The sequence below is a fragment of the Lepisma saccharinum genome, chromosome 4, assembly GCF_977018435.1.
Source record: "Lepisma saccharinum chromosome 4, izLepSacc3.1, whole genome shotgun sequence".
In the NCBI taxonomy this organism is placed as follows: Eukaryota; Metazoa; Arthropoda; class Insecta; order Zygentoma; family Lepismatidae; genus Lepisma; species Lepisma saccharinum.
In genome coordinates, this window is record NC_139232.1 from 62,671,289 (window position 1) to 62,692,814 (window position 21,526).

At 38.8% G+C, this 21,526-nt stretch overlaps 1 protein-coding gene across 14 annotated transcripts in view; it reads right to left on the reverse strand.

Moving 5' to 3' along the window:
* The window catches only part of RhoGAP19D (Rho GTPase activating protein at 19D), a 252,436-nt gene that overhangs the window by 59,215 nt on the left and 171,695 nt on the right, over positions 1-21,526 (reverse strand). For all 14 annotated transcript variants that reach the window (XM_083120612.1, XM_083120610.1, XM_083120614.1 and 11 more), the window contains one exon: positions 21,298-21,432. In XM_083120612.1, coding sequence (XP_082976738.1) covers positions 21,298-21,432 — 135 coding nt within the window. The remainder of the gene's footprint in view (positions 1-21,297; positions 21,433-21,526) is intronic.

Consider the following 21,526-nt stretch of genomic DNA (forward strand, 5'->3'; position numbering starts at 1 on the left):
CTACTTCTAATGGTCTGTCTCAGTCTCGAATTGTTTGTCTCGTTCTCGGTCTCGTCTCGATTTATAAACGTCCGTCTCGTTCTAGTTTAGCTCTCGTCTCGAAACATACAATACAAACAACACATTCAACGGGTCACTACAAACTATCACAGCGTGCAGGGGTCAGTAAGGCAAACAACTTTTCTTTAATAACGATTTTTTGCCGCCTCCGAAAAACTGATGGCCGCAACCGAATTGCGCACACTTTACGTCCAGAATTGCGCACAAATCTCACTGACCTGTTTTGCTCACAAGGTTGATCGAATGTTGCCACTTTGATAGCTTTAAAGTCTGTGCGCAAAACAACGAACACTTCTGTCAATCGAAGCTCGTGTCCTTCGGTATAAATACGGAGATACACCGACCATTACATTTTAGTCCACCAATCAGGTTCATCCTCTATGCCTACCTAATGCTACCCTTCCTGCAAAAACACGTGTAAGTCCGTCCACACACACACACAAACAAACAAACACAACAGAAGTGAGAACGGCTTGAGAACATTTTACATCTGACAACATCGCCTCATTTTTTTGTGCGCAATCCTGTACATTGTGACAGCTTGTCAACGGCTTATCAGATACCACTGATAAAACTGGAAAAGCGTGCGCAATCCAGCTGTAGCCAAACTGATCTATTCCTGGATATATGAGCAGGTCTACAGTTGTCACGAACGGTTTTACTCTGCAATTACTTTAAACAAACACGTGATTACATCTATTCAATACCCGGTTGGTATACTCGTATGTATATTCGAATAAGTCACATACTAAAGCAAATTTGATGAAGGTAAAAATGTAATATCTAACTAAAGTCTCGGGTGTCGTCTGTTTCGAATTTCAAGACGGCCCTAGCGACAACGTGCAATGGAATCAAGAGTTCCTGGGTTCAGAACTTGCTGTCGCCGTTGCTCTGTTGATTTGTTTAATGTCGCTTATTTGTATTTTCAGTTATTTTGGTTTCTTCGGACCGAGGAAGATTGCAGCACAGATGATAAAAAAAGGAAGAAGTGGGGATGGAAGTTTCCGTTGCCCTAACTAACGATACCATTTCAGTATCAGCCTGAAGTGACTCAGGAACCGCACAGACAGCGTCACTGATGTTCGTATTTCCTTCAATTTGAGGTACTTTACACCGCTTTTCTACCTCTTGAGTCAATTGCGATGATGAGGATGAAATTATTGAAGGGACAAACATGTTTGTGAATGCCACTTTCATTAAATTCATTCAACACATATATGAAGAACTTGGAAATTATGTACACATTTGTATCACTGCTATCTTTCTTTATTTCTACACTAATTCTCAAAAAATGCTCTCGTTCTTTTATCTTGCAAAATTTTGCCATTTTCATAAAACCCATTCTTCAGAGCTAGAGTTTTTAAAAAATATAATTTGTGTATTGCGCATGCTTGCAGTTATGCACCACATGGTTGTCACTTGTAATTATTAATTTTCCTGCTGTAAAACTACATATATAATCGTTAATACACTACGGACAGACAGGACAGGATCGCCCTTAGAATATGAATGCATCTTAAAACTTAAGGAGTCTTTAATGCAAATATATCAAATTCGATAAGCAAGACTTGAGCAAAAAGGCTCTTCTCTTGGGTTTAATCCTATCGGTCTTTCTGCTAGAATACGTTATGTAACAGAAAAAAAATCTCAGCGCCAAGGGTAAATTTGTAGTGCACGGCTACATACACACATGAAAAATGATATTTTCCCAGGAGTTGTAACTCTAAAAACGGCTTCAACTAGGGGAAAAAAGAGGTTATCGAGAGAAGTGTGCCTTAGTGTCCTTTTCTACACGCAAGTGCGCATATGGGTCTTCCTCTCCGCACAACAGTTTTGCTATCTTGTGTTCTGACGTCAGACGAGGAATACCTACGAGGTTAGGTTAGGTTCCATTAGCATAAATACAATGAAAATTATTATTTAGGCCAAGAAAACTAAACCTAGAACCTGACAACGTAGGCATCTATCGTAAAATTAAAAAGCTTTCTTCAGTGACGTCAGAACACAAGGTTGCTCAAGTGTTGCGCAATAAGTGAGACCCGTGTGCATATGTGATGCGTAATAATTACACAATACTGGTAAATACAGTATGTTGGTCACAGCATAGATTTTTACGAGGAATGAATGTTGGCTACATGGTTACTTTTCATAAAATCAGGTTTCGCTGATATAGTTCACACAGAACATCGCGTTCTCTAAGGCAGCTTTCAGTGTCGCTTGGTTTGGTTTATTTTACTTCGCTTTTCAGCCACTTGTCGCTTATCGCAGATGAGGAGGGTTGATATGTATATTGAAATTGATGAAGAGACATGCTTCGTGTTGGTTGGTTGCTTTGTTGTTTTAAGTCCACTTTATGCACAGTAAGGCTAATTGGAACTGGACCTACAGCTTAAAGTGGGTTCCGAACCACTTGTCTCTCCACCGGGTATCGAACGAGACATCCTTCGTGTCGTCTGTCTGCTATTCGCGTATGCGCGATGAATGCTTGCTTGTAGTAAGAGCATTCCCTGACATTCGCTAGAGTCGGCTATTAAAATTACAGTTTTCATATTGTGTACTAACCTTGACTTCAGAAAGTATTGAAAATGATGTCCCTCTGCTGTAACACATTCCTGGCATCTCCGAAGGAAATTGGCATTTACACGTGCAAGTTTGTCTACTGCAATTCTCCCGATTTCTCGTACAATACTCTCTTTTAACTCACGGGTGGTGTGCGGATTGTCTTTGTATACTTTATTTTTTTAGATTTCCCCATTTTTCTTTCCACTTTTATTCAGAACTGACCCTTTTACTCTAAACTTTTTACGAGGTTTAATAACACTCGACAAGATAAATCCTTTGTTGTAATGTAAACTTTTGTGGTGCCATATTAAGCCACAATCTTCAACACACAGACACGACACAACACAACGCAACTTCCGAGGGAGGATTATACTGGCGTCAGTCTGCAACGTCAACAGAAAGGGAAAGAGGGAGAAAAAAAAAGACTGTAGCGTGCGACTGTCGCGGACCCCGTTCGCCGGGAAAGACAAGCACTGACGCCGGGCTGCTTGCCGCCGAGTCTCGTAGTGAATGTCAGGGAATGCTCTAGTAGACTGAAGGGGCTCGTGTCACTTGTCTCATGGATGCGAAACGCTCGTGTCGCATGGAAGCGAACCCTCAATTGCAACATTTCAATTGCATGGCATGTCGCTTACGGTGATTGATTTGGTTCATTTTACCTCGATTTTCTTCCATTTTTTCAAATCGCAAAGATGATGATGAATGATGAAATTGATGAAGGGACACTCACAAACATGTCGCTTAAGTGTCGCTCGGACTGGGCCGTTTTCTCATATCGACTCGATCTGTTCGCGCATACAGCCGGCCACCGTGGCGGAGTGGTTAGCACATCGCGCTACGACGCCAGGGTTCCGGGTTCGAATCCCGGCCTCGGCATGGATGTTTGTGAGTGTCCATTCATCAATTTCATCATGTCACCACTCACCCCCATCCTTGCAAATTAGCCAAAAGTGGCACAAAACGCGAAGTAAAATATAGCAAATCAATCAATCAATGTTCGCGCATACAGTATTGGCCACATTATTGGACTCATTGTAAAAAAGAAGCATATTTCCTTGTTTTGAAAGTGTTCTAATTAAATATATTTGACGATTGTTATAACATTTTATGGGATTAAACTGTTCGTCTGCTTCCACATAATACTTGTTTCCCAAAATCCTTTCTTTTACTGTGTCCCAAGAATAGATGGCAGTACGATTCTTTGCATATTCGCAAAAATGCCTGGAATAATACGTACATTGTTTACCGTGTTATTTATGCTATTTTTTGGTTATAACTAGGGCTCGGAAGTTGAGGAAATATCCTTTTTTTTCCCTAGTGTCCGAAGACGTGGCCCAACATAATAATGGTCATTTTGGGTCATTGTAGGCCAGAAAAGGGTGGGTTTTATTTGTCCTTTTTGGCTTATTGATCCTTATTTAGCCTTTTTTAGGTTTTAACGGCTTTTTTTTTCAAACTTCACCTTCTTTCGACTACGTTGTTACTGTCCATTCTCAATTCGAATCATCATCAGTTCATCACCTCTTAAACATCCTTTCTGTAGTAAAGATATATATACTGTATATATATACTGTATATATATATATATATATATATATATATATATATATATATATATATATATATATATATATATTTACCCAACTGAGGTAAAGTTTCCGAAGTCCTATTTCTGTAACCCTAGTGTGGTTAGGCCAAATATGATTCTTCAAATATGATTTTTCAAATTATGTTAATCTAAAAAATATATAATGTCTGAAAGAAGATGCATTTCATTCATATTGTTTTTACGCACTGTGTGTTCCATACCACCAGAATTTTTTATTTTTTTATGCATTAAATATGTAATTAAAACTGAAGTTATTAATTAATTGGGATCACATTTATACGTGCTTCTCCCGTTTTTAGGTCCATTTTTTTATATTTTTAGGTCTTTCTACAGGTATTTTTTTTTGGCAATTTATGGGTCCACAACTTCCGAGCCCTAGTTATAACATAACAAAGGAAATAATAAATTCTGGTTGTTGTAAGGGTGTTCTTCATTTGTATCCTCGGAGTAACGCGTAATTTCTTAAACCACGTGGTTTGAAGTTTAGAAAAAAAAAAAAGTAAAAAGGAATTGTACACAATGATTACAATGGGCTCATAAAGAGCCAAAGGTGAAGGCTAACGGTGATTATACGAAGTACTGACAGTATTTGCAGTGTGTATAATAATGCAATGTGTATCATAAAACATTAAATCTGTCAATTTCTCTACATAAAGTGAGTTAATCTGTGATTCATTTTTTCAACTAATGAGTGCAATAATATGGCCAATACTGTAGACTTAATGAGGCCGTGTAGCCTGTCGCTTCGATGTGATATCGCTGTGTCGCTGGTAGCGAACACTCAGTAATCAATGCAATCTTTGGAACCGAAGAGAGACAAAAGTTGTAGGCGTGGCTTGTTGCTTGCATGCCACTCGGACTGGTGCGATTTTCAAATACCGTGCATCGTGTGCCTCGGTCTACTGTTCGCGCATGTACAGTGAATGTTTTACTTTAGGGTGATTTCACACCAAAGCGACACGTGTAGATTGAGGATTTCACCAATCAAACGCATAGGCTTGTGCGGCATGTCAAGCCGCTACGGTTTGAAAAGTTGCTCTTGATTAGCTCGTTCCCTATTGACACGTGTCGCCTCCATCTGAAACTCTCTTAGATTGAAGGGGCTAGTTTCGCCTGACGCTTGCCGCTTTGGTGTTAATTCTCCCTGTCGCTTTGGTCAGAAAACCCCCTAACGGTGGCCCGGACTTCAAATATACTAACACGCCCACTTTACCCTGGAAGTGTATCCCGTAAAATTAAATAGCTCCAGAGTAACCAGCTACGGTAATATATAATTTCTCCACTTCACCACCTCAACATTTTCCACATTGAAAGAAATAGTTTTAACTGTTTCCATTTAAATATTATATTCCCTGGGGATGAAGATGTCGAAAATTCATCGCCATTTAAAATTCACTATCAACGTACGTAATATGCCTATGTGGCGGACAGTAACGGATTAAAGTGTTTGCTATTGATGCTGCAGCATTAGGCCCATTCCTGAAATAGGCCCAGATGAAAACAGACGAGAATTTTCCGAAAGCTGAACAGTTTTCTTTTGCTATATTAACCTGAAAATAAATCTTAGAATGAAATTTGGAGCCCCAATTTCGGATGCCCAGACACAGCGTTACTTATTATACAGTTACTATTATTCTTTGCGCTGTGACGTAACTATAAGGTCGTTGTGTTTATTGTTCACAGAAGATTTCAAGCATCAGCCCCAATTTAGTCTTAATCCGGCCCTGGTGGTGGATGGATAATCTCGGCGTATTTTTACTACAGACTGTACGGTGAAGTCATGTAAAAGAAAATAAACTACCGTGCAAATAATATGAACTTGTACTTCGTGATATCGATGCTGATACTTTACTGATTGTCATGTCGTATTTCAGGTATCATTGATCCTGTCATATAAGACTAAGCTCTTATTCGAAAAGCTTGGAATTAGCAGCAAGACTAGATGAACCAAGTAATGATTTTGCGATAAGATTCGACTGTTTTAAAATGGACGGTCGCACTTGATGGGATAATGACCTCTTTGACAGGAACTGTCACAATGTTCTGGGGGGGGGGGGGAGGCAAAAGGATATTCCTGTTCGCTAATTACAAAGTCGCGTCATTTTTACTACTTTCTTTTCTTTCTGGTGACATACCATAAAACACAAGGAACGTCAACTAGCATGCAGGTTTGACTCATCCGCATGGGATCATGGTATCGCAACCGAAGCCAATGACACCTAACTCGAAGTAATACTAGTTCCTAGGCTGATTCACACGGAAGAGAGAAAACATGGAAAGTTCATTCCATAATTTTCCTTGTACTGAATCGCGAACAACTGACTAGGAAACAATGGTGTAACTAACTTTTCCCCAGGAAAAAAATGAAAGTGACGAATTCTTAATTTCTCTCCATGATGTAGCATATTCCATTCAACAGCTGCTAACTTCTAATATCTGGGTCTCTGTAAAGTACCTTATCGTCATTTCCACAAACACTAATAACGCGGGAAGTCATCCGATTCCGTAGCGGAAATTACAAAATAAACCAAGTGTAGAAAGGCTAAAAGTATATTACGTAGTAGGAAATACTTTTACAATTGCCAAAAATAACAAGAGATAGAAAAAATGTTCGCTTCCTTTTCTCCCTTCAGTGTAGATGGTTTTGTAAACCATATGAATTATTATTAGTAGGGACCTTGTTTATTTTGTTTATTTTTTTGCAAATGCGATAACATCAAAAGTGTCAATTGTTGGAAAAAGAAAGTATTTATGTATGTGCAGTGATATGTTCAAAACAAATTTTTCACGTATTCCAAATCGCAAAAAACGCGAATTTGGCATAACCCCCGAATTTCAACACGTTTTGTGACTACAAAACGAAAAATACCGCCAAAATTCAACATATCTTGTTTCTTAGCCTCAAAAAATAAAATGTAGAGAAGACCGGGGTTGGTTGTGACAAGCACTGTTCCGTGTAAAGTATTAAGTGATACTCGTTTGCTGTTGACACTGGTAGCTCATTGGCCTGCACATTTCTTGCCGGTTGTGGGCTTCTCGCCAGATAAGAGCAAAATAGGTGTTTTGTTTATGTTGAGTTCATATTACAACATTTCATGACTCGAGGGGGAGTGGCATGGCATCCCCCCTTGTGTACGGGCCTGACAACACCATTCTCTATCTTCATATTGAATGACTTTCACAGAGATATGGAAATCGTGGTTATCAAGTAATAATAGGACATGATGTTGTTTCGAGCCATGGGTTTGTATCACAAAATGCTTCATAAATTACAAGGAGATGTCATATTAAAAATATAAACTATAAAACTGCTATGCACACAGAGCATTTAACTATTAGGCTACTCTACTGGAATTAAGCTTGAAATAACTTAGGGTTATTGTCAAATGTCCTTTAATTTTTGTTTTACCAGTACCTTTGAACTGGCATGATAATTCGATGTTTAGAAAATTACATAGTTATAAATAAAATGATAAGTATTATCAATGATTCTTACAATGAAGAACATGTTTGAGGACAGTGATTTCCTAGCTACCTATTAGGATGAACCCCTCATTCTGACGGGTACAGTTTTTCCATGCAATAATATCACTGCTTTTATTCTGAGGGTGAAACGACTCTTAACTTTCTCTCTATTTTCACATCATTATAATTATTCGTTATTCGTTAGAAATTCTGCCTCCTACATTGGCTAATAGAGGGTCAGAAAAGGAACAAATTGTCTCATCAGAAGGACCGTGTTATTCATATTCACTTAAGTCATGGTAGACGTGGAGTTAACGTAACATTTCCAAATTATAATTAAATATATTCTGTCCATAAATATATAAATTATTCACCTGTCAACATCATGATGTGTATGTGTATTTCATGCATTTATTTATTTATTTATGGGTGTGTTTTATGTATTTACGTATGGTGTATTTTTTTTTTAATTCTTGTGTTTGTAGAAACATTTTCCTTACCATTTATATTATGTATGATTATATCATTGGTGGGAAGATACACGAACACTCACTTGGAAAGGATGAAATACCAGTCCCCGTGGTGTAGTGGTTAGCACATTGCGCTACGACGCCAGGTTTTCCGGGTTCGAATCCCGGTCTAGGAATGGAATTTTGTGAGTGTCCATTCAACAATTTCATCATATCGTCACTCATCCCAATCTTCGCAATTAGCCAAAAGTGTCACAGAAGAGAAGTAAAATAAAGGAAATCAATCAATAGAAATCAATAAAGGAGGAAACACGAATCTGCTGACACTCACATGTATTGCCATCGTCTTGCACATCTTCATCTGAAGAATAGTTATAGAGAAGTTCGCAAGTTGTATGAAATAAACATGTATTCCGGCTTTTTCATTATCTACTCTGCCCTCCATCATATTTACAAATATTGTCCTCTCCCTCAGATTCGACATCTGACAAATCATGGAGATAATAAGGTAACTACATCATGATCCAGTAAGCCACGTTCGGGTGACATATTCGACACTGCACTGAGCCAAATAGAGTAAGCGAATAGAGGTTGTCAATATTTTACTCTAGATATTTCGTTGGCCAATCGGAACTAGCATTCAACTTGAAAATACGTCCATTCGATGAACAGCAATGAGCAAAGATGAACTAAGGTTCACTTACACTTAGAATGAGCTATTGCGAACAGATTTATCTACTTATAAACTGTACCCATCAAAATGACGGGTGATCGTACTTATAGTAGTAATCCAATGTAGTAGCCTTCACACTCGTGATAAAAGTTTAGCTTTTTACACAAGTATAGAGCATTAATATTTGTTACAAGTCACAGAACATGGAAGCTGTGGAGTCAAATTAACATTGTCAAAATTACAATAAAATAGTGGCCGCGGTGGCTCAGTCGGTAACGCATCTGACTACCATGCTCAAGGTCCCGGGTTCGATCCCCGGCCGGTTCAAATCCGGGACTTTTCTAACGGTGGAAGCGGCCCCGGCGCCCACCCAGCGTCGAATAACATGGGTACCTGGGGGAAACCCTGGGGGGTAAAGGCGGTCAGGGGCGTGATGCTGATCACATCACCCCCACTCACGACCGGATCAAGAAAGTGTGGGGCGTTACCCCCACACCCCCTATACGCCTTCATGGCGTGGTGCTATGCACAGGGGAACACTTTACCTTTACCTTTTTACAATAAAATTAGGGTCACCCGTCAAAATGACGGTCCCCATCCTTCTAGTGTTAACCATAAAAAACAAGACATTTTTGATCACGATTGCAGTTCAAAAAAAGGTCGAGACAGGATTAAATTTTTAATATAACCTCACCTGAGAATTCTATAATTTATAGTCAGTATGCGAGAGGTTTTGGTTCAAGTAAATGTAAATTAAATTGAGACTGAAGTGTTAGAAGTGAAAAAGTACATATGGGCCTATCTGTTTATATCCGTTAAAATTGTGACTCGTATAATGATATATAAAGCTCATGGTATTACACAATTCATTATTTCATTGAATTATTATGTTGTTAACGATTATTACATTTTTACATTACACTAGACCTACACCATAATTTTCTTGATATGCTGTTAAGAGATATCACTTGATAATTAGGAAATTAGATTAGAACTTTTTCATCCTAATGATGTAATTAATGATGTATCTAGACAGTGAACTTATTTTTACTGTGCAGTGGTGATATGTTTACACTATGTAATTCAGAAATGCTAGTTCCTGTCACAACTTGCTCCCAGCATGTCACAACTAGACCCACATCCGGGCATGTTGTGACGAAACACTTATCCTTCCTTTTTAGCACATATTGTTCTTCTGAATGAACTTGAACAAATATAAACAATCATGGTAATAGCTAAATGTACATGCTTGCATTTGAGATGAAAAAATTGTGACAATAAAGAAAATGTTAAGCAAAAGAAAAAAATATCCCAATTCTGCCACAACGAACCCAGGTCTCCTCGATCATATTTACACATGAATAGCATGCAGGTTTTAACAAATTTTATCTAAAAACAGTAGTGAGTGTTATTCATGGAATAACTCCGACAGCTACATGAAACCACATGTAATTGGATATTTTCCACAATTTCTCACCTTCTATTGGAATGTTTTGCTTCAACGAGCAAAGCAGCGAAGTTCTGGGGGAAAAGTGAGTGGGGCACCTACCGTCCCACGAGTGTCATAACATCAGTATTTGTATTGCGAGAAATGGAAATTACTTTCTCAAAAATTGTGTGCAATGGATGAATCACTAATACGTGTAGGCCATGCAACTTTAAAAAACTGGTTAAAAAGCACAATGAAGGTATAATTTTTAGGTATTTTTGGCAGAAAGTGTGCTAAAAACCTGTCCATTTTGGATAAAATAACACAGATTTTAGAAAAAAAAATATCAGCAAAAAAATCGAGGTCCCTAATTATTAGTAATGTAAAATGTTACAACTGCAATGAAAACATGGAGACTGTGGATTGCCAAGAGGTCCTAGTCAATACTGCCCAACCTTTTAAAAATATATTTATAAAATCACTAGCACATATTTTTGACATAAAATCGTAATTATACCACAAGATTCATGTCTACGTGTAGCTAAAAGTTTTAGTGAACATCTATTATTTTTAAAAAATAATATTCTTTGTGTATTTATCATTACAGAGACTGGTGGTTAGCACATATCGCTATGATGCCAAGGGTCCTGGGTTCGAATCCCGTCCTGGGCATGGATGTTTGTGAGTTCATAAATTTCATCATATCATCACTCATTTCCATCTTCACAAATTAGCCAAAAGTGGCATAAAAAACGAAGTAAAATAAAGCAAATCAATCAATCAATCACTACAGATTTACCCCCAAAAGAATTACAAGGCGCAGCACGGTGGCAATGTCATTGATCAAGTTACCCCACCAATAATACTTGATTGATTGATTGAGTTGGTGTTTTAAGTCCACTTTATGCACAGTAAGGCTAATTGGGACTGGACCTACAGTTTAAAGTGGGATCCAAACCACTATGTGACTCCACTGGGTATCAAACACGGGGCCCCTTGATTGGAAGGCGACGATGCTACCACTGCACCATCGGGGAGGTGCCACCAATAATACTTTTCATGGGAAAACACCATAAACCAGGGGAGGGGTATCTAGAACCTAAGTTGAAACAACAGACAAGGGTTCTATGAACAGTACTCATAAAATTGTTATGCCACTTTGCCAAATACAAGTCTCATTAAAAGGTTATTTTGATTTTTGATGGAACATCACGAAATATAGATCCTGACATCTTCAATGACGCTGATGACCATGATGATATCTGACTATATTGCTTGCCTAGCAACACTATCCAAAAGCTTCAGTCCATGGACCAATTAGGATTCAAACTGTTTTGAGTTAGGTGGCCGCGGTGGCTCAGTCGGTAACGCGTCTGACTACCATGCTAAAGGTCCCGGGTTCGATCCCTGGCCGGTTCAAATCCGGGAACTTTTCTAACGGTGGAAGCGGCCCCGGCGCCTACCCAGCGTCGAATAACATGGGTACCTGGGGGAAACCCTGGGGGGTAAAGGCGGTCAGGGGCGTGATGCTGATCACATCACCCCCACTCACGACCGGATCAAGAAAGTGTGGGGCGTTACCCCCACACCCCCTATATGCCTTCATGGCGTGGTGCTATGCACAGGGGAACACTTTACCTTTTTTTACCTTTACTGTTTTGAGTTATACTGGCATGCACAAGTTGAACTGTACTGACCCATAAATACAAAATCAGATGAAAACCAAGCAATCAATCAACGTGTGTCTTGCAAAATTTATGTGGATAAAGGCAACCACTTCAGCAACTGTCTTGTAGGTATTCCACATAACAGGGATTAGGCCCACACATTCTTCCTGAAGGTGCCTTCACCCCTTTGTATCCAACCTAACATTCGAATACACCATACCAACTGATTCTCAGCCAGGTGACACCTTTCCGGCTCATGGTGTCCAAGAAAAAGAGGCATGATTCTGACAGCTTCAGCGATTAAAGTTCAAATGTGAGTGAACATTATTCAGTAACAATTGCAGAAAAAATGTTCATGAAGAATGATTGGGCCTAACAAGAAAGACAACCTTCCAAACTTCATGTGTCCCTGATGCAAACTATGAACTGTATCTTACATTCGTGTTTTCTTTTTCATTGTAATTACGTTAAATTACTGAAGAAACTGAAGTAAAATTGAACTCTGAAATTCAAGGAACAAGCAATTCTATGTTTGGATAAATGACCAAAATTTCAGATTTTTCTTGTGGTGTTCTATGTTTCTTTAAGTTCAAATAAAATGTGCTTCTTTATATAGGTCTTCGTGCAGACTGTCTGTCCTTCATTAAATTCTACCGTCGGGCCACATTCAGCATCAGGAATGGGCCATATGTGGAAGATCTGTTCCTAAAAAAGACCCATTTGAAGGTGTCCACAAGATAATTTATTGCAGCCATCTTATATACATTATATAAATTTTCATGCTTGCAACTAATAGCCAACACACAGTGGGGTATACTTTACTATTCTTTTCCAACTTGTATCTTAAGGTAACGTAAAAGATAAATTTCCCCTTGCATATAGCACTGTACCATGAAGGCACATTTAGGAGATGTGGGGGTAGAACCCCAAACATTCTTGATCTTGACCATTTTGGAGGTGATGTGTTCAGCACTGTGCTCCAGTCACCTTCACTCCCATTGACTTGAGGCTGGGTGAGCCCCATAGCTGCTTTATGCAGGGACAAGGCTGGAAAAATTCAGACCTTAAATCACCCACTATGGGAAACGAACCCAAGTCTCCCACGTGGTAGTCAGATGCCCTACTGATTAGACCACCACAGCTCATGCATCTTGCTCACAAAAATTGCCAAAAATGACCAAAGGTTATGTGGGTCTCTTTCTGGTACATGTACATTATGTACCAACAACACATGATGGCAATTAACATGCCATTTCTATGAAACTACAGATCATGTTTTAGTTGTGTCCTTTTCTTCTTCATTTATATATATATATAAAGGTATAAAATAACGAACATAACCTGTAACGTAACAGCCCGTGAGTGCCAGTGCCTACATACCGACTGTGGGCATCACTCCCACCGGACATGGGAGATCATCCAACTAGTTCTGGGGTGACATGTTGTCGGCATGACGAATACACCTGCTGATGTTATAGGTTTACATGACCAGGTTGCTCTACTCATTCGTAGCTTCCCACTTTCCTCACGATAGTGGATGGGCCATCAGTCCCATACACAGGCCGAAATCTCAGGTTAAAAGTTGTTATGCTTCCCCAAAGAGGCTCGAACCTGCATGCCTTAGACCACACAACTACAGTACGGGACAAAGGTATGACATACTCAATGCAATATGAGTAGTGGTTTCATTTCTTATTTGATATTAAATTTAGTGCCCGGGCTTTTCAAATGCACTGAGTGTTTTTAGAATATTGTGGAATGAGAACTACTCGATGTAAAAAAAGTAAAAAGTAAAGTGATCCCTTTTCCTTTGCACCATGCCATAAAGACGTATAGGGGGTGTGGAGTTTCTTGATCACAGCCGAAGGTGGAGGTGATGTGATCAGCACCACACCCACAGGTAACCACTTTATAGGATGCTGGGTGGGTGCCGGAGCCGCTTGAACAGGTGGAACAAATCAATTTTCCCCCACCAGGGATCGAACCTGGGTCTCTCGCATGGTAGTCAGATGCCATAACTATTGAGCTATCAAGCCTTCAGCTCTCAACTCAATGTACAGAGCTGAAGTATGTTTGATTTTGGATGGAATGACTAGACACACAGTAAGCATAACAATGATCTTCCATGTGGATGCAAGTGGAAGGAAAAATAGGGTACTTTACTTAAGAAATCCCATTTTAGGGAGCCCCTGTGACAACCACATAAAGCCAAAGTGAACAGAAATTCTTAAATGTAGCACTGCTATGTATTTACACATGTGCTTACTAAAATGAAAATTGTCATAGCAAAAAGTAGTACCTTACGATTTGCTACATGCAAGAGATACATAACATGTAAATTTTTGCAAAAAATTCAGGCTTAAATTTTCTGTGTCAAATCATAAGGTAATATATAGCTGGGAGGTACTAAGCAGTGTCGACACCATCAGTGCTTCAGGTGCAACACACACTGTGGCAGTATCGTTGACTGACACAGTGGGGGATTTAAAAAAATTGGGCTTCTACGCTATGTTGTGTTTTGGGCCACCGACATAATTATTAAAATAATAACCCATGGCTCGACAGCCCTCGAAAGGGCCTGCGCCTATTTACCAGCTGCCAGTCTCCCTCCCACAATCCTACCTAGAGGTGTGGAGATCTTCAAACCGGTAATGGGGTTAGCAACCCCCAGCCATTGTAGGAGATTTCCGAGACCGGGTTACGTTACTCACTCTTAGCTTCCCATCTGACTTTCAATTGATGCATTCAAAATGTTTACATTTGTTTTCTCTAGAAACAATAGTTTATATTCAAGCACTGTTATGTGACCTCACGTGGCTTCCATTGTGGTCTGAGATACAGACTTCTACTCCGGTTAAAATATAGTACTGAAAATAGGGCTATGATGTAAGAAGTTATTTAAATGCTAGAAACTCCGCCCTTCTACCTTCTTTCAAGAAATAAGCAAGTAAAACCACATGACATGTTGTTTTATTTTCCTATTATCACAATATTAAGACATTTTAATAGTTTTTAATGATCTTCGTCACTTCTGCCCCTTCAGCATCTCATTTCTGTGCACCCCCCTGAACTTGCAGCTTCTAGACTACATCCTAGGATAGCCTATTGGCAAATCCCACCCCTGGACTGACACAATTTTCACACAGGTAAAACAGCAGATGTGAAAAATAAAGCGAAACCAGGATAAACTTGGTAGCTATGATGGTAAAGAACTTAACATGGCATGTCAGACCTACCAGGGTTGAGGCATGGTCTAGTCTGCACTTTTTGGTTAAATTTCTACAAAAAGTAGTATCACCAACTTTTCCAAAGAAGGTTATTTGTCTCTACTTGAATTTACATACCATAAAAGACAACTCTGAGAAAATATTACATTTTTGAATTGTCTGATAAAACAAGCAAAATATACAGGGTGGACCAAAAGTTGCCGTAGTTAGGAAAATAAAATTTTGTTTTTAAGTTTCCATATACAGGGTGACTGGTAATTAGAACAATCACATGTAAGTAACGGGTGGGTTTAAACTTACAAGTGATGATAAAAAAATGCACTCTTAGTTTACTTGGCAACGTATTAATAACAAAAATGGTATGACACGAAGCGTACAAATTACTTAAATTTATTCCTTGTGACATCTGCTATCCAACAAGGTGCAAATGTTGCTAACATTCACATTTGTGTACAAGAAATAATACTTCATTCATCTTCATGTGAATGGAATCAATGAACAATACAATTAAAGAACATTACACGTCTTGCTCAAAGTGGGCACCTCCATTACGAATGCAGGCACAAAGGTTTTTACGGACATTTGGTCTCTTAACTCATGATGTGATGGTGTCCTTGATGTGTTGACCAGCTGTTAAGATCCTCTCCCTGAGCTCTTCTTGCGAGTTTACCGGTGTCTTGTCATGTGGCTCCAAATGTAAAAGTCGCAAAGCATCAAATCGATCGGGGGATCGAGCTGGGCAGTCATGATGCTGATAAATCATGTCACGTCTTGTAGATAGAGGCACATCCTCCAACAACATTGCCATCCCGTTCCTCAAAAAATGTTCATAAGTGATGCCATTTAAGATTTGGGGCAGGAAAAATGGCTCGATCAAATGATGATTGTTGATTACGCCCATCCATACTTCTGCCTGGTCGTGCGACAGTGGCTGGATGAAAATTACCCAAAGAAATGGATTGGCCATAGTGGCCCGATTCCCTGGCTGGCTCGATCCCCCGATTTGATGCCTTGCGACTTTTACATTTGGAGCCACATGACAAGACACCGGTAAACTCGCAAGAAGAGCTCAGGGAGAGGATCTTAACAGCTGGTCAACACATCAAAGACACCATCACGTCACGAGTTAAGAGAACAAATGTCCGTAAAAACCTGCGTGCCTGCATTCGTAATGGAGGTGCCCACTTTGAGCAAGACGTATAATGTTCTATAATTGTATTGTTCATTGATTCGATTCACATGAAGATGAATGAAGTATTATTTCTTGTACACAAATGTGAATGTTAGCAACATTTGTACCTTGTTGGATAGCAGATGACACAAGGAAGTAATTTAAGTAATTTGTACGCTTCGTGTCATACCATTTTTGTTATTAATACGTTGCCAAGTAAACTAAGAGTGCATTTTTTTATCATCACTTGTAAGTTTAAACCCACCCGTTACTTACATGTGATTGTTATTTGGGAAAAACGTTTTTTTTAATGAACCACTTATTTGTTAGCTATCAGAAAACGCTGAAATAAGTGGCTTACAATGAGCAGTTTTTTCTCAATTCATCTTTTTATGTGGAAAATTTTCATTTTTTAAAAAAACAATTGAAATTCGATTATCTCGAAAACTACTAATTTTCGGACGGGGTATCATATGGTCAAATTTATTGCAAATTGTCTCTACTTTAACCCCTTTCAGGGAATGCATCTAATTACCAGTCACCCTGTATATTTATTTTTGGCATGTTCTTTTCTAATGTGTGTTCATCAAGAGTGGGAGAAATGTATTGCAAACCAATGGTAACCACGTAGAGCTATTATATGAATATATTGTTTCTTATCACAATATATTTATATTTCCTATGTATTGCAACTTTTGGTCCACCCTGTATATTAAACTTTAGCAAAAAGAAGCCTCTCCTGTGTCTATAGCCTCTCCAGACAGGAACCTTTCAAGTGCATGATTGTCAAACTTGCTGGAAAGCTTCAAAACTCATTGTCAATGAGATATGAAATCTCTTTTTTGCCCCCCCCCCCCCCCAGAATGACAGGCCATTTAGCAGAGGTGAAATTTATAATTGTACCTCCCAATGACAAAAGTTCAGGAAGAAGAAGAAAACTGAAATTTTGCAACACAAAGAACAAGGTATTCAGCATGCCCCTTGGCCACCACAGTGAATGAATAAGTGCAGTAATTATCAGTGGTACATTTCTACAATTATAGAAACTTGCGCTGAAAATAGAAAACTCTACTTTTCAGCAAAATTTTGAAAATTGGACGTCTCCCGCTGGACCACTAATTGTCACATGTTATGAACATGTTCTTTTCTTTTCTTTATTACATGTAAAAGTAAAATATAGCAAAAAGTAGTAGTTGAAGAGTAAATAGTGCATAGTGTGGTGAGGGAAGTATTGACATTTTCAAATTGCATTTCTTAATAGTAATAACAATGTACAAATTGTTTTGTCATTCGATTATGTCATACTTTATATTTATATAAATGAACAAAAAAGACAGAACTGAATTACCATCTGCATGGTCAGCGCATTGAGTTCTGGCTTTCGAGACAGGAGTCAGCTACTTCTTCAAGTAGATCTTGCTCTAAAGATGCTGTGTCAACACTGAAATTTTGAGGGCACCCACTGGGAATTGAACACGGAACCTCTCGCACTAAAGGCGAGAATGCGCAAACTGCTTTTTTCTAAAGAGCACCCACAACTTTGTGGACAGGTGGGCACCAATGCTGTCCATGTAAAGAGGAAACATGCCATATTTCCCGATTACGCCAACTACAGACAACAAGTGGAGATCTATGAATTTTTCTAACCAGAGGGACTTCATGTAATTTTTAAGAAATGACATGTTAATTGCTGCCATGTGGAGCTGGATTTGATTAAAACCAGCTGTCCAGAACACCACAATCTGGGTGGTTTCGCTAAAGTTTAAGAAAATAATGAAAAATCTGAAAAAGTATATCTTCAAACTTTTCACATACAGTGGAAAAAAAATAAATTTTGTGACAGTAGTGTGAGTAAGTGTGTGTGTGTGCACGCACATAGACGAGGCACTCCAGGAAGTAGTACCCATTTCATAATAAAAAATGAATGAAAGAAGTTAGTTGAAAAAAACTCTTTAATCTAAAGTGCATACATTTGAGCTATTTTTCTACATAGGCAACCATGGCAGTGAGGCATTTATCCTACCAGAAGACAAGTTTCTGTTTAGCCTGTCATACATTTATGTCATCAGTCCATTGAGAAATGCAGTTTCTGTTTGCTGGAGCTCTTTATTACCATAAAACCCCTTTAATTTTGGAAATAGATGATAACTGCAATGGGCAAAATCAAGGCTGTAGCTCAGTTCCCACTGAAATTTCTGAAGCAGCTGTTGTGTTTCTGCGGCTACATATGGTCAGATCATTAAGAATGATCACACCAGCAGACAGGATCCCTCTCTTGGTTCTCCTCAATCTCTATATAGACTTACAATATGCATTCACATTGATGGTTTGACCATAGGGCATAAACTGTATAAGAAGAGGGTGTGCTTGCCTTTCTTTGTGGTGGCAGAACATTGATGACGCTATGTTATGGACTGTGGTTTTCTCTTAGGTGCAGAGTAGGAAACCTAGGTTTTGTCACCTGTCACGATGTAGGACATAAAGTCATCACCATTGTTTGTGAATCATGTCAAAAATATCAATGCAGCTCCCATGTGGGTTTTCTTTGTGTTACCGTGTATGGCACCCACCTTTCAAGGTTGAAATGACTGGTACCAATGCCATACATTATGGATAAAACACATGTGGAAAACGTAGATGGCATCAGCGATTGTCTTTCCCGGTAAACGGGGTCCGCGACAGTCGCACGCTACAGTCTGTTTTTTTCGCTCTCCCTGCAGTATCTCTCTTTCCCTTTATGCTGATGTTGCAGACTGACGCCAGTATAATCCTCCCTCGGAAGTTGTGTTGTGTTGTGTCCGTGTGTTGAAGATTGTGGCTTAATATGGCACCACAATAGTTTACATTACAACAAAGGATTTATCTTGTCGAGTGTTACTTTGGAATTGTGGAGAAGTGCGACGACGTTTTGCAACGAAATTTCCTGGTGTTCCTGTTCCACATAGGACCACTATATTAAACCTTGTAAAAAAGTTTAGAGTAACAGGGTCAGTTCTGAATAAAAGTGGAAAGAAAAGCTCATGTGTACTTACTGACGAAAAACTCTATGAGATAAGACACAGGTTAGAACAGTCGCCTCGGAAATCTATCCACTGCCTCTCACAAGAAACAGGTGTTTCAAAAACCACAGCATTTAGAGCCGATAAAATTCTTAATTCTAAAAAATAAAGTATACAAAGATAATCCGCACCCCATCTGTAAGTTAAAAGAGAGTATTGTACGAGAAATCGGGATAATTAAAGTAGACGAACTTGCACATGTAAATGCCTATTTCCTTCAGAGTTGCCAGGAATGTGTTGCAGCAGAGGGACATCATTTTCAACACCTTCTGTAGTCAAGGTTAGTACACAATATGAAAACTGTAATTTTAATAGCTGACTCTAGCGACTGTCGCGGACCCAGTTCACTGGGAAAGACAAACGCTGACGCCGGGCCACTTGCTGCCAAGTCTCATAGCGAATGTCAGGGAATGCTCTGTAGCATGCAAAAACCGAATAACAGCTCTCACTTCACACTTGGCAGGATTCCCGATTTATTGGTTTATCTTGACTGCCCACAGAAACATGTATACAACCACTAGTGCAATGCAACTTGCACAGAAGCTTACACAACAGACTCATACCGGGCGAACTTGGATGCTACTTGTGTATCCTTCCAACAATTGAATGTCAGCAGAAGAAATGGTGAGGGTGTACAAAAACTTGTCTCCCAGTATGATAAGTGCCTTAATGTCATGAGTGTCCATGTAAAAAAATAGCTCAAGCTCGAGATATGTACTTTCAGAGTAATAAAATCTTGTTCAACTAACTTCTTTTGTTCTTTTTTTATACCAAATGGGTACTACTTTTAAGGGGGGGGGGTCTTGTATATGTGTGCATGTGGGTACCCTACAATAAAACCATATTTAACTAGCAAACAACTCTAACTATGGTACTTATCAGCATCCATCTGGCTTCTTTTTGTAATATTGTATAACACAATTGTTATTATTTTATGAGGAATACTGAACAATTACCATGCACAGTTGTAGGACCCTAACATTTGTCATATTTTTTAATTCACTTGGGTTTACTGAGGGAGCCTCCAGGAGTTACCAAATAAGAATTTTTGTGTAAAATTTAAATTGTATTTTTCTTACAGTTGCACTTTTTTGGGAAGGAGATATAAAAATTTCCCTTTCCACAAAAGAGATAAAAACTAACCATCTAATGTAAATACAAGTTTTTACTTTCATTGGAATCTGGGCCATTATTCACCTCCTAAGGTTTGCCCCCTTAGCAGCTACTATATACTTGCCTCATAAATAATCTTGTGCTTGACTGAACTTGTACATGTTACACTATCATTTATCTCGCTTATTTTTAGTTCCTTGATAGGGGATGGGGTGGGGGAGAGTTGTTGAGAATTACAGACTGAGAGCAAACAACTCCATTGTATTGTGGGATTCCTATTCTCACTTGGACTTGCCTATCTAAAGAACACAGGTCTATGTTTCTTGTAGTACAACTACAAATTCATACACCAGCCTGAAAGATTTAGATATGTTGGTATCATTGATATCAATATGTCGTTGACATTGATACTTTCAATATCAATATTTTTTTGTATCGACAATATCAATATTATCAATACTGATATTCAATTGACACTGAAAAATCAATATTGCACAACCCTAATAATGAGTCAATGCTGTAAGGGGCCAATCAGCCACCAAGACTGCACTCATTTATTTGTAAATTAGAAATATGAATAGATTCGATGGAAGGAGTGAAGAGTCCATGAAAAAGTTACCAATGACAAGCTTGATCATTAATCACAAACCAAATCACCAAACAAATTACTTACTGAAAAGTATCAAATGACTGTGGGTCAAATCAGAATCCTTGACATGTTGTGCCAATACTCTGTTCACACACTTTTCAGTAAGTTATTATAAAATTTGATATTAAAATAATTGTACTCACCCAAAACAGCCTTTTGCCGACGAACAACAGAAGATACTACATTGCTGGATGGCGTAGTGCTTGTAATACTTGTGGTGGCAGTGGTGGTTGTGAAAGTATTGCTTGCATTTGTGCTCGCTATGCTACTAACAGGCACTGTAATAGAAACAAAATTCTAACTAAATACACAAGTACTTCTGCACAGCATTTGTAAAACTTAAGCAGATAACAACTGGCATCGTCTAGTGAA